The sequence below is a fragment of the Lithobates pipiens genome, unplaced genomic scaffold (genome assembly GCF_037356315.1).
Source record: "Lithobates pipiens isolate NorthernLeopardFrog02 unplaced genomic scaffold, aLitPip1_a1.2 Scaffold_37, whole genome shotgun sequence".
Classification (NCBI taxonomy): Eukaryota; Metazoa; Chordata; class Amphibia; order Anura; family Ranidae; genus Lithobates; species Lithobates pipiens.
Genome location: NW_027507825.1, coordinates 15608439 through 15623341, shown reverse-complemented (window position 1 = coordinate 15623341; position 14903 = coordinate 15608439). Strand labels below are relative to the sequence as shown.

The 14903-nt window shown below is 42.3% G+C and overlaps 1 protein-coding gene across 1 annotated transcript in view; it reads right to left on the bottom strand.

Moving 5' to 3' along the window:
• Window positions 1-14903, bottom strand: part of CCDC88C (coiled-coil and HOOK domain protein 88C) — a 223532-nt gene that overhangs the window by 42876 nt on the left and 165753 nt on the right. The window contains exons 16-19 of the mRNA XM_077466757.1: window positions 14230-14357; window positions 10572-10713; window positions 7061-7231; window positions 2445-2606 (exon numbers count right to left, since the gene is read on the bottom strand). Coding sequence (XP_077322883.1) covers window positions 2445-2606; window positions 7061-7231; window positions 10572-10713; window positions 14230-14357 — 603 coding nt within the window. The remainder of the gene's footprint in view (window positions 1-2444; window positions 2607-7060; window positions 7232-10571; window positions 10714-14229; window positions 14358-14903) is intronic.

Below are 14903 nucleotides of genomic sequence, written 5' to 3'. Positions count from 1 at the left end.
AGATTGAAAATTGTGAAGGTAGGGGAGATGTGATAAAGAGCTCCCTATACCAATTCCAAATTCAATCATACCAAAAGCATGTTGGACTATACCGGTACTTAATTCGATACATAAAACTCAGAAAATATATAATAAAATAGTACCGTATATACTCGAGTATAGGTCGATCCGAATATAAGCCGAGGCCCCTAATTTACCACAAAAAAAATGGGAAAACTTATTGACTCGTGTATAAGCCGAGGGTGAGACATGCCTGTCCATCCCTGTGTGTCCAGCCTACCTGTGTGTCCAGCCTACCTGTGTGTCCAGCCTACCTGTGTGTCCAGCCTACCTGTGTGTCCAGCCTACCTGTGTGTCCAGCCTACCTGTGTGTCCAGCCTACCTGTGTGTCCAGCCTACCTGTGTCCTGTGCCCCTTTGTCCTTCTGCAGCGATCTGCATGTAAAAACATACGGCGACCATGCCAGGATCGCCGCACCTCTTCTCCTCGTCTGTGGCAGACGGCGGCCATTCCATTTTTCAAAAGCTGCGCCTCCGTCTGTGATAGGCGGAACACTCAATTTCCCAGCAGTCAGTGGTCCACCTATCACGGACATCCTCTCATCCTCGTCCGTAGTATGAGGATGAGCGGATGTCCGTGATAGGCGGAACACTGACTGCTGGGAAATTGAGTGTTCCGCCTATCACAGACGGAGGCGCGGCTTTTGAATAGTAGAATGGACGCCGTCTGTCTGCACGACACGCTGATCAGGTAGGCAGACGGCGGTGACTCGAGTATAAGCCGAGGGGGGCACTTTCAGCCTAAAAAAAGGGGCTGAAAATCTCGGCTTATACTCGAGTATATACAGTACAAATTTTAATACAAGGAAAGAATTTTTTCACAAACAAAAAACAATATATTGATACAGTGAAACATATTATATTTAAAAAGCTACTGTATCCCAGATTTCTTGTGTACAGTTACTCATAATCGAGTTCCGTTCTAGGAGTACATTTTGGAGATTCCTCGACTATTTTCGCGGAATTTTATCCGCTTCATCTGGAGGTAGTCTAAGAATTAAAATATACATTAGAGAATTCATACCTATTCATATACTTATACAGTCATATAGATATATATCGCAAATATAGAGATATATCGCAAAATAAGCAAAATCCAAAAGGAATATACAATTACATTTACAAAAAAGAAGGGATTGTAGGGGAATTTGTTACGAAGAACAAAGGGGAAAAAAAAAAAAAAAGGAAAGCAGACGTCCGAGTCCCCTCAAATTTTCTCACCCCGATTTTTATTTTTTTTTTCTTTCCCCCCTTTGTTCTTCGTAACAAATTCCCCTACAATCCCTTCTTTTTTGTAAATGTAATTGTATATTCCTTTTGATTTTGCTTATTTTGCGATATATATCTATATGACTGTATAAGTATATGAATAGGTATGAATTCTCTAATGTATATTTTAATTCTTAGACTACCTCCAGATGAAGCGGATAAAATTCCGCAAAACTAGTCGAGGAATCTCCAAAAATGTACTCCTAGAACGGAACTCGATTATGAGTAACTGTACACAAGAAATCTGGGATACAGTAGCTTTTTAAATATAATATGTTTCGCTGTATCAATATATTGTTTTTTGTTTGTGAAAAAATTCTTTCCTTGTATTAAAATTTGTACTATTTTATTATATATTTTCTGAGTTTTATGTATCGAATTAAGTACCGGTATAGTCCAACATGCTTTTGGTATGATTGAATTTGGAATTGGTATAGGGAGCTCTATATCACATCTCCCCTACCTTCACAATTTTCAATCTACCTCCTTTCCCCCTATTTTCATTCTTATTGACTGTATTTATTTTTGACTTAATTGACCTGTTTAGCATAAGTTGGTTTATGGTTTAGTTATAGACACAGATTATTACAGCACAGGTATTTAGCACTATAATAGGCGGAGTAGGCCCAATTATATCGGCATCCATCCATCGCCAAGGCGCGAGTGCCCAACATTGGTACTATTTGTTGTAGACCCGCCATTTTTCAGCTGATCCGGCTACATTATGGGGTACTAATGAGCTGGGAATATTACGGAGTTGGGAGTAGCACTGAGGCCCTTTAAAACAAATCAACACACACAGGGCATTTGCCAAGCTTCAAAAAAAAGCATCACCGAAGCATCAAAACACAACAAAAATGCATGTTGGAGCGGCAGGCGCTGTTAAAAATCAAAGCAAGTGTAAACGAGCGCTGTGATATTCATTTCTTGCAGATGGGTGCCGTGTGAAACAGCAGCAAACATGCGCAGTCATACAAAAGTCTTTAAGACCATTTCCCAAATTTGTGTTTAGGATACAGAAGACTCGATATCTCATTTATAAAGCAAAGCTCAGAACCGACCAATCAGAATTACCCTGACCTTCAGCTTGCTGTACTAAATGCCACTTTGGCTCACCTGCAGGTTTGCGGTCTGTGTCTGCAGCGCCGTGTTGTGCTCCTGTAAGAAAGTGACTTGCTTCTGTAGTGTTCCCATCTGATTGTTCAGCGACAGGTTCTGGGCCTCCAGGTGCCGCTGCTGCTCCTTCATCAGGTTCCTCTCCGCTTGTAATCCTGCGTTCTGACCACACACACACACAGAGGATCAGAAGACCATACCCTGCCATACAGTGTCACCCCAAAACACAGAACATAAAACTGATACAATTTAAAGAAGACATCTCACTTCAATATGTATTGTGTTCTGATCCCCAGGAGACATAAGATATGTAGTATTGTGTCCCATCTCCTTAGCTGTTGTCTAAGGCTAGTTGTGAACCTCTATGGCCATCCAACAACGCAGATAGCAAGGAGATGGCTGCTTTAACAGACAGTACTTTTCTCCATTTCCAAGCCCTTCCTAAGACAAGCTTCTCATGAGGAAAGCAGGGGGAGGGGGGGTCTTGTCAGCTAAAAGTTCCTAGGCAAACAGGCAAGGTCTTGTATACAGAGAAAAGCACCATCTCTCAAAGCAGCTGTCTCCTTGCTAGCTTCGTTGTTGGCCAGCCATGGAGGGAGAAGACTATAGTATTTTAAGAAAATACTATAGTAGTCTATATGAATTTAAAATCCATCCGAAGCAGAGCCCAGCCGCTGGGAGTTTCTGACAACCATAGGAGTGTGCTGGATGTGCCTGGGAACAACCTAAACATTCTGCATGGTGTCAATTCCCCCTACTTCCTCTCTTCCCTCTACAATGCTGCCAGCTTCCCGCCTTTCTTTTCAGGAGTGGGGAAGGGGCTGGTAAATAGTTTATTAACCAGCTCCTTCCTTTTCTGAGTGAACACTGTGAGTGATCTGCACTGATCATTCCTGTCTTCATTCTTAACTGAAGCATAGTAAACTAATGTCAAAATCATAAAAAAAAAAAAAAAAAAGAATTGCAAAACAAATATAAAAATAAAAAATTACTGACACTGTCCACTGCTCTACTAACTGCACTGTTCGGCTGATATAAACACGCATGTGTTCTGGGGCGCACACCCTAGTATAATAGGGTGCACACACCAATGCTGATGACATTATACTGGATGCCTTTACTAAGGAAGCTGTTTCCAGGGCCTGGTTTCAGGCACGTAAAATTATCCGCCTTCACTGGAAAAACATTTCCCCTCCATCCCTTAAGGAAGGTCTAGTACTACTTTAAGATCTGAATGGGTTATTTAGCTGAACCGTGGATGCCCCACAAATTTTTTTTTGGGGGGGGGGGTTGGTTTGATGTACCAGGATTCGCTCCAGTAGACCTGATTATTGCAAAGATATTGGGATAGAGTGCCTTTGATTACTTAATGGTGGTTACTATGATCTGACTTGTGCCATAGTAGTTCTCTATTGGTACTGTCATTTCTGTTTTCAGCCACTAGGTGGAGTTGTATGTCCTCTTCGGTCTGTACATAGTTCTATGATATTGGAAGCTGTATTTGACTATGTTTTTTTTACATTACAACTTTACATTCTTTTGTGTTTATGGTACATGTATGCTTAAATGTGTTCAAATAAAAACTTTATTCAAATTAAAAGTAGCTCAAATGAAGGTCAGAAGGAACCTGTCAACACACCTCCCAACATTTTGAGATGAGAATGAGGGACACCTACCAGCAAACATATGTAGGCATAGGGCACGCCTCCTGCCACACCCCCTTAAAGGAGAATTAACCAAAAAAAAAAAAGTTTATTAAATCCACAAGGGCTTTTTTTTTTACCACTACTATTCCTTTATATTGGCTTTTAAAATTTACAAATGCAGCCATTTGGATGAAAGGTTTAGCACTGAGAAACACTTTTTGAAAGACATAAAGTGCATTTTATATACAACTATATAGATCAGACCAAAATGAGGGACAAATGGAGAGGAAAGAGCGACTTTGTTCCAAATCAGGGACAGTCCCTCGAAATCATTGGGACAGTTCCTCGAAATCATTGGGACAGTCCCTCGAAATCATTGGGACAGTCCCGAGCTATGCGTCAATGAGTCTGAATGATTTCTAGAAAAGTCCTAAGCTGATGCTGAATGGATGCCATTGACACAAGCCCAAAGCCCATTGGACACAGGACTTTAAGCCTTAGCTGTGCAAACAATACCCTTCTATAAAGATCTGTGAGGCTGGCCATACATTATACAAATTTCTTGTACAATTTTCCTTTCGATTTACCAAAACCATATAATATAGGAGGTCAAACCTAAAACACTTTCAATTTGTATGCAATCAGGCCGGCCTTTGCACTACATAACTGAAGGTAAACGGAAATAAAAGGAAATTGAATAAGAAAATTGTACAATGCATGGTGGTTATTAAAGATCAGCCTTTCTCAGCTAGAGTTCCTCCACAGGTTGCTGGAGTTTCCTTGAGCAATTAGTATTTTCTGACTCTCAGATTATGGAACCAATGAGTCCAATGATCTTTTTAGCTATCCATAGGGGGAATTGTTCCCATTGATCACCAATATAAAAGGGGCCCTTCTTCCAATGACCGCCAATATACAGAGGCCTTTCTTCCCTGAACACTAATTAAAGGGGGGGCACTTTACTGACCACCAATGTGAGAGAACACTACAGAGTATTTAAAAAAACATTTGCAGTGAAAGTGTAAGTACATTCGTTCTGTAAAAATGGGGCAAAAAGCAAAAGGTTATTAAAGGGGTTGTAAACCCTCGTGTTTTTTCAACTTAATGCATTCTATGCATTAAGGTAAAAAAAAACTTCTGGCAGTGACTGCCCCCCCCCAGCCCCCCATTTTACTTACCTGAGCCCCATATATTTCCCCTGGCATAGACGTGCTCTCCCAATCTCTACGGGGTCCCGGCTCTTGATTGGATAGATTGATAGCAGTGCAGCCATTGGCTCCTGCTGCTGTCAATCAAATCCAATGACGTGGGCGCCTGGGGCCGGGACAGAGTCTGGCATTCGTGTCTATGGATGCAAAATTACTCTGCAAGGCATTTATTTTTATTTTTTTTAACATATGCCCAGCAGCAGAGAAATAGAAGCTCCCACTGCTTATGTTCCCCTGCAGACAGGCTGGGAAAGATCTTGGTCATGTGACATCTGTATAGCAATTGGGGAAAAGGTACTTACATTTATTTTATTTTTTTTTATTAAAATAATCAGAGCCATCATCCACATACAGAAACAGAAGGGACAATGTAAATTAAACAGTGTGTGTTTAGTATCATGTTACTGCCACCCAGTGGCCATATGTAGTATTTTAATTTTAAATCAAGAGAAAAACATTTAAAGCGGCGGTCCACCCTAAAGTGGACCTTCCGCTCATCGGATAATCCCGGTAACTGCACCCACTTCCGGGATAGCTCTCTGCGGAAAGGGGCGTAACGTACGCCCCTTTCCGCAAGTGCCTGCCCCTTCCCGCAAGTGCCCCGCTGCCTGCTGGGAAACACACAGATCCCAGAGGCAGCGGGGAGCGTCCTGATTGCGCAGCGCGATTCGCGCATGCGCAGTAGGGAACCAGGAAATGAAGCCGAAAGGCTCCATTTCCTGATTCCCATACCCAAGATGGCGGCGGCAGGACCAGACAGGCGACCTAGAGATCGGCTTCGGGTGCCGACATCGCGGGCGCGCTGGACAGGTAAGTGTCACTATTTTAAAAGTCAGCTGCTGCAGTATTTGTAGCTGCTGGCTTTTAAAAAAAAAAAAAAAACGCGGAGTCCCGGTGGACTCCCGCTTTAACCAGCACATGAAAAAGCCAAATGAATGTACATGCACTTTTCCTGGGCAAAAGGCTTTGCAACTTTTTTTTTTTACTTCTAAATACCCTTCTATAATATTCACTTTCTGGATTTCTTTTCTGGCCATTACTGCGCTTATTGTTATGTCATTAGTAATTTTATTATTACTAAAAATTATTTTTTAGCAGGAGTTTCTAAAGACCTGACCATTATTTCAAGGGTTCCTACTTGTTAAAAAGGGTTGGGAAAGGCCGATGTCGATCATTTATCAGAGTTTCGTGAATGAATGCACAAATGGCTCTGATGGGTAGAGAGCAGAGTCAGTGCACCACACTTAAAGCGGAAGTCCGCCGTTTTTTTTTTTTAAAAGCCAGCAGCTACAAATACTGCAGCTGCTGACTTTTAAAATAAGGACACTTACCCGCCCAGCGCGCCCTCCATGTCGGCACCCGAAGCCGATCTCTCGATCGTCTCTTGGGTGCTGGCGCCGCCTTCTTGGGTATGGGAATCAGGAAGTGAAGTCTTGCGGCTTCATTTCCCGGTTCCCTACTGCGCATGCGCGAGTCGCGCTGCGCAATGAGGATGGTCCCCGCTGTCCCTGGGATCCGTGTGTTTCCCAGCAGACAGCGGGGGACCTTCGGAAAGGGGCGTAGATTCTGCGGAAAGGGGCGTACCTTCTGCACAATCTACGCCGGAAGTGGGTGCAGATACCTGTACTGTACAGGTACCTGCACCCCCCTCCCCCCTGAAAGGTGCCAATTGTGGCGCCAGAGGGGGGGAGGGTTCCAATGAGAGGAAGCTCCACTTTAGGGTGGGCCTCCGCTTTAAGTAATTCTTGGCAACAGAACTTACATCTCTCTCCAGCTCGATCGCTCGGTCCTTCAGCTTAAACAGCTCCCTCGTGGTCTCCCGCTGCCCTTTCTCCATGCTGTCCATCCTGCGGATGTCACGCTCCTGCTTCCCCTGAGGCTCCTGTGGGCTCTTCGCAGCATTCTGGCTGTGTAGGATGACTTCTTGTTTCATCTAAAGGTTGAGGAGATTAACGGTAGGTTAGGACTACATTATATAAAACAACATCAACCCCTTCTTGAGCAGTTGTCCCTATTGGAATCAGAAAATTTATTGTCATTTTACAATAATAATCATAAAATAGTTGGACAATTTGCCCTTTATACCTCTACTAGAGGAAACTCGAAATTTTGGATGTTCTCTTAATGGCGCGCACACAGGGTCAGATTTTCAGACTTAAAATGTTTGATGGGAGCCTTTTGGTCGGAAATTCTGACCATGTGTATGCTCAGACATTTTTAACACACAAAATTTGAGCTCTGGATCTCAAATTTTCCGACAACAAAATCCATTGTTGGAAATTCCAATCGCGTGTACACAATTCCGACACACAAAGTTATACGCATACTCGGAATCAAGCAGAAGAGCCACACTGGCTATTGGACTTCAATTTTCTCAGCTCGTTGTACGTGTTGTACGTCACCGTGTTCTTGACGTTCAGAATTTCCGACAACATTTGTGTCACCGTGTGTTTGCAAGACAAGTTTGAGCCAACATCCGTCAGAATAAATCCCATGGATTTTGTTGTTGGAATGTCAGATTGCGTGTACGCGGCATTAGTCTTCATCCTGGTGATCATAGTAACTCGGACAAATAGAGGGGATGAATCTTCCCATTGGGGCACAAACAAGGCCTGACAGAGGATCTAACCTATCCCCACTCCATCCATGCCCATGAAAAAAAAAAATTTGAATGGGCGGCTCCATATCTTGGTTTTACATATCTATTATTTAAAGTAAGTGCAGATGGGATGCATCCACATTTGAATTTTCTGTGATATTTTGTTTTCATGTCATTTTATTGTGATTTTACCATTGGTCTACTATTGGACGCATTGTTGTCTGTGGTTGTGATATCCTGGATCTGCCTTTTCCTGATTTAAATAAAATATTTGAAAAAATAATAATAATAAATATGTATGTATATATATATATATATATATATATATATATATATATATATATATATATATATGTGTGTGTGTGTGTGTGTGTGTGTGTGTGTGTATATATGTGTGTGTGTGTGTGTGTGTGTGTGTATATATGTGTGTGTGTGTGTGTGTGTGTGTGTGTGTGTGTGTATATATATATATTTATTTATTTATTTTTTTAATTATCATTGTTTTTTCAAATATTTTATTCCCTGAATCAACTTTACCTCAAAAAGTTTAGTATCCAGTTATATTCTGTACATTTAGGAAAGAATCCAGGGCTTTTTTAAAGTAATCTACTGAGCTGGCCAAAACTAACAGTTCAGCTGGTTCAAGCTGGCAAAACCAGGAGAGCCGATTGCCGATTGGTTGTTGGGTTTTGGCACTCGCCACTCTGTTTTTGCCTTGCCCGCGGTGGTGAAGTACAGGTCCCCTAATCTATTGTCCAGTGTTTAGGATTTTCTCACCCTGGCATTGTCTGGTATGCTGTGTGATGTGGGTACAATATGGAGTTCTCACGCTTTTCTCAGGCTGTTTATAATTCTAGAGGGAAGCTGGGAGCCCATTGCCGTGTCTGTATATTGGTATCCATCCTGCTCCCCGCTAATTATATTTCCTGTGCATTGTACACGGGCGCTGGGGTCTTAGACGCTTACAAATGACCTGGAACATTAACCCCTCCTTGGCCTTCCTCACCATATCACATTTTGAGCGTCTCATTGAAAGTGAATGTAAATTGAGCGTCTCAAAATACTTTGCCATAAAGAAGCAAAAGCTTCTGTAAAATGTTTCTGTCTGTCAGTTACAGACCGGGAACAATATACGGTAACATTCTGGGTGTTAGGGCTCTGAGTGTTGTCCCCTGGCACTGTTCTCTTAGGGGACCATTAACACCATGTGCTGTTGCCTGCATTTTTCAGTATAGTTTTCTTTGTGGCATGTTCACACTACGTTACATGAGTTTTTCTGAGTTCCAGAAATGTGCGTTAAAATGCAAAATGTTTGCATCTTAATGCACATAAATGCGGAACAAGAATTATGTCAGAGGAAATACGCCTTTAAGGGCTCATTTACACTTGCTTCGGCTTCAACACACAGTAACAGCTACTTTACACTTGCTTCAAAACAAGGCTTTGTAAAAACTCTCTGAACACCAGTCAAAGCTCCTGTCATTAAATAAAATGATTTGCTTACAGTCTTTATACACCTTGCTTTTGCTTTTCTTAAAAAATTATACCCCATGTAGCTTTAATAGCGCTTCAAAGCCTCCATAGAAGTCTATGGCAAAGCTTACTTAAAGCCTTATCGAAGGCCCACCGAAGCACCAAGCAAAAGCAAGGTGTAAACAGGAAGGTAAGCTAATCATTTTATTTAAAGACAGGAGCTTTGACTGGCGTTCAAAGAGCTTTAACAAAGCGTGTCTGAAGCCATTTTTTTTAAGCAATTGTAAACTAGCTGGGAAAAATATTACATTAGGCCCCATGTACATAGATGCTTAGTAGCTCCTGTATGCTAAGGCGTAAAATCCCTTGCGCTTCTTGGTGCTCGGGAAACCGCATGTGTACAGCAGTCAATACATGTAAATGGGTGTAGGCGGCTATGCTTGAGTAAGCTACAACGGCTACACATAACCATAAGTGGGCAAGAATGTAAACGTCCACGCAGTTGTACCGATGGTTGTACGCACCACAGGTGGATTCCCCAGGCATCAGGAAGCACCTAAAAATATGTGTGCGTGACAGCGATTTGCGCAGGGAAGCCAACCTGCTGCAGTACAACTGCGGTGGCTGGTCCGTAACTAGCTAAAGACAGCCATAGATGGCGCGATTTTCTTCCCTGCAACCACGGGTTGCAGGAGAAAAATAAAAATCGCTCAATACCCCCCAACAATTAAAAGTCGTCATTAATAGCCCCTGCTGAGCCATTATGTTCTCCTGGCAGGGTGGGGGTGGCACAGTGATTATGGCTGGCAGCTATATCCGCTGACAATGATTGCATGAAAAATCCAACAGGCTGGCTGTACCCAAGTTGATTGATCGATCAACTCGTGTACATTCAGCCTGCCCATACATGGTTCGAATCTCATCCAAGTTCCAGCTGAACTGGCTGAGATTCAAAATGCCTACAGCCGGCTTAAGGGTTATAGTCTTACAGATGATGGATTATCAAATAAAATGAAGAGGGGAATCTGGACCAGATGGCACATAATAAGATATTCTAATGCTTCCGCACTGCACAAGGCCATGCAAGGTGTCACATCACGCAGAAATCCTTGGAAACTCAAGATTAGCTTTGAACTCATGGATATTTTTATTCTTCTGTAGAAAATCCTTGCTACAAACCCCCCCCATGTACACTTCGTACCGAATTCAGCTCATTCTGCAGATGCTGGTTAACGCTCCGGACTTCGCCCACTTGACTCTCAAGAGCCAGGATTTTGCTTTCCTTAACAGCCAAAGTCGTCTTTAGTGTTGATTCAATTTTGCTCTCCAGGATCTTGTACTTCCTGCAAAACAAAAATACATTAATGAGCGGTTCCTCTATGCACGTCCAGACATTGTGATGTATAACTTGGTATGCAAAAAAGGAAAGCAACCATTTAAGGGTATTCCCGTTAGGGATAGAGAGGGTAAAAAGGGGGGGAGGGGTATGCCTGTATATCAAGAATAATGTACAAGTGAATGAGAGCGATGACATCACTAAGGGAGCTAGGGAGAAGGTGGAATCCTTATGGGTAGAGCTCCAAAGGGATGAAACTAAGGGGAAAATAATACTGGGAGTATGCTATAGACCCTCTAACCTGAGAGAGGAGGGGGAGATGGACCGCCTATCACAATTTGGATAAGCAACAAGGATGAACAACTAGAAACAAAGCGTTACTAGACCTACCAATTACCAACAATACAGACCTGATCACAGATGTGGAAATACGACGCAATTTAGGAAACAGAGATTACAGGTCAATTAGTTTCAGTATAAATCACACAAATAGGAAACATAAGGGGAATACAAAGACGATGAATTTCAAAAGAGCCAACTTCCCTAAACTACGGACCATGTTAGAAGATATAAATTGGGATAAAATCTTAGGAACAAAGAACACGGAGGAGAGATGGGTTTGCTTCAAAAGAATATTAAATAAGGCAGCCTATTGGGAAATAAATTTAAAAGGGTGAAAAGTCCCGGATGGCTTAACTCCAATGCAAAAATGCATATGAAAGCAAAGGAGAAGGCCTTCAAAAAAATACAAGGCTGAGGGATCATCATCAGCATTCAGAGTTTACAAGGAATGCAACAAGAAATGTAAGAGTGCAATAAGGACGGCTAAGATAGAAGATGAAAGACACATAGAGGAGAGCAAAAAGAATCCCAAGAAATTCTTTAAGTATGTAAACAGTAAAAAAGGAGGACAGACCATACTGGCCCCATAAAGAATGAGGAAGGACATCTAGTTACAAAGGATGGGGAGATGGCAAAGGTATTGAATTTATTCTTTTCCTCTGTCTTCAAAAGGGAATCAGGTGGCTTCAGTAACCAAAACTGCAGTGTTTATCCTCATGAAATGTCACAGGAACCCTTATGGCTAACAGGCGACAGAATTAGGAATAGACTTGGAAAACATAACATTAATAAGTCACCAGGATCAGATGGCGGCTTGCACCCCGTGGGTCCCTAAAGAACTCAGTCAAGTAATTGCCAGACCATTGTTTCAAACAAACCCATGTGACCACATGGTCGGGAATAAACGTATTTCAGAGACCGAGACCTGTCAGTCACAGCCTAGTCTCAAAACTTGGAGCCTATCTCCTTGCAGGCTCCTAGTTCCAAAATGAAACACAGAATACAGTTACCTCAGAATGGAGATCTTGCTGGGGAGTGTTAAACTACAGCACTGGCCTGCAAGCTGCTTTCTTTTATGTGTCCCCTTGGGGTTCTATTTTATTCACTGACAACCATGAAGGGCAGAATTCCTACCAGTGAATGATCAACGATGGAACACAGTTCCTCCCTAGGACACCTACAATGGGCCCCAATGACGGGGCACAATTCCACCCAATACCACCAACGATGGGGCCCAATGACACCAATGATGAAGCACAATTCCTCCCAATAACACCAACGATGGGGCACACGCAAAAGCATTTGACACAGTTCCCCATAAATGTTTACTGTACAAACTAGGGTCCGTTGGCATGGACCATTGGGCGAGTACATGGATTGAAAACTGGCTACAAGGGTGAGTTCAGAGGGTGGTGATAAATGGGGAGTACTCAGAATGGTCAGGGGTGGGGTCCCCCAGGGTTCTGTGCTGGGATTTCAATTTATAAATACCGTACTGGTGACCCCACAATAGGGAGAAAACTTTTTCACAGAAGGGCATTTTAACAAGACACATGGCTACTCATTAAAGAGGAAGTAAACTCTCCCACTCTGATGCTTCTTTTCATTTAGTCCATTATAATAATTATCAAACTATAGCCACTGTAATCCAGCCCAAATCACACATTACTTACTGTTTAAAGAAACTTTAAAAAACGTGTTTCCAGGGGTTAGGCAGCGCTATCTTAAGTATTGTTTTCTGAGTCCACAGTGGAGTGTATTTCCACCCTTACATTGAGCACTTCCTGTACTGTTAACCAAGCCTCCTTCTCAATCCGTTTCTATGGCAACCCTGCTTCCCTGGCAACCCTGCTTCCCTGTTCATGGTTGACTTGTTTTATTTCATATTATTTACTTGTGCCGATTGTCTAATGTTTGCCTTTGTCAGTCTTATCAGCTTCAGCTGATAGACTGCAGTAATAGCCAGGTTTACACTGCATGTGATGTCACATGGTGTGTAGGAGGAAGCTCTGAATGATTCTGCAGCCTCCTGGGACATCAGTGGTGTGCCGTAGGAAGTCCTGATAACAGATAAACAAGTACATAGAGAGTGTGCCGTAAATCAGGGGAGATCTGGGCATGCTCAGTGACATCATTCTAAAGAACAAAAAGGATTACAATACTAAGTAAGGAGATATCTACAAGCAGTGTTCATTAGGGTGGGACAAAGTTGTGGGGGGAGAGTTTACAAACACTTTAAAATGAGAAGAAAAGAGGTTTAACCTTAAACTACATAGAGGGTTTTTTTACTGTAAGAGCAGCAAGGATGTGGAATTCCCTTCCACAAGCGGTGGTCTCAGCGGGGGGCAGCAATAGTTTCAAGAAACTATTAGATATGCTTCTGAACGACTGCAACATACAGAGATATACAATGTAATACTGACATATAAACACACACATAGGTTGGACTTGATGGACTTGTGTCTTTTTTTCAACCCTCGCCAACTATGTAACAATTCCTCCCATGGACATCAACGATGGGGCCCAATGAGACCAATGATGGGGCACAATTCCTCCCAATACCAATGATGGGACCCAATGAGACCAATGATGGGGCACAATTCCTCCCAATAACACCAATGATGGGGCCCAATTCCTCCCAATGACACCAATGATGAGGCACAATTCCTCCCAATAACACCAATGATGGGGGCTAATTCTTCCCGATAACATCAACGATGGGGCCCAATTCCTCCCAATGACACCAATGGTGAGGCACAATTCCTCCCAATCCCACCAACGATGGGGCCCAATGACATCAATGATGGGGGCCAATTCTTCAGAATAACATCAACGATGGGGCCCAATGACACCAATGATGAGGCACAATTCCTCCCAATCCAACCAACGATGGGGCCCAATGACATCAATGATGGGGGACAATTCCCCCCAATAACACCAACGATGGGCTCAATTCCTCCCACTGACACCAAAGATGGGGGGGATTGTTTATCTGATGCTGGGACATTTTTTACTCCCAATGGCCACAGTCTGGCCCCCCTTAAAGTCTGGAGGGCAGAAAATTGGCCCTTTGTTTAGAATCTTTGGAGACCCCTGATCTACAGGGTGCAGAAGGTAAGGGGGTTAAAGCACAAAGAAGTGGTGGAAACTGAATTAGCAGTAGGTGTTAGATGCCCCTTACTTCTCAGCATTGCTGTTCTCATCTTGCAGCATCAGCTCTTTATTTAACCCGATCTTCTCCAGCTCCAGGCTCAGCTTGTCCAGCTCGCTAGACATTTGTTGGGTCTTCAGCTTTTCCAATACCAGATCCTGCAAGAAAAAGTCTGAATAAACAGCAGACACAAAGATAAAAAAAAAAACAGAAGCAGCTAGGGGGGATCATTTGGGACTACCCAAAACTTCTTACTATAATAAAGAGTAAAGCTGGGTATACACTGGTAGAATTTTAATTGAAAACTTGCAAGGAAATTCTTAGGAAAATGCATACAAAAATTCTCAGAACGTTTATTTGAAAGTAGTTCAAACTTCCTTTGCCTTTACTATTCGATTTTAGAATGAAGGGAATTTACCGAATGAAAACCACATACACTTACAGAAAAAAATTCCATCCTGTTCCTTCAATTTTTCATTTTACTTGGGTTAAAAAGTGGATTTGAGGCCACGAATGATTAGAAAAATGAACTAATGTTCTTAAGTTTTTACAATGAAAAATGTCGAACCAAATTCTACTAGTTTATACACAATTTTATAGTTACACAAATTCTGTCAATAAAACAAATCAATTATACACCCATGGAGCTCACTAGTAATAATAATCCTTATGCTGCTGGCATTAGTAAATAGATAGTAAAGTAT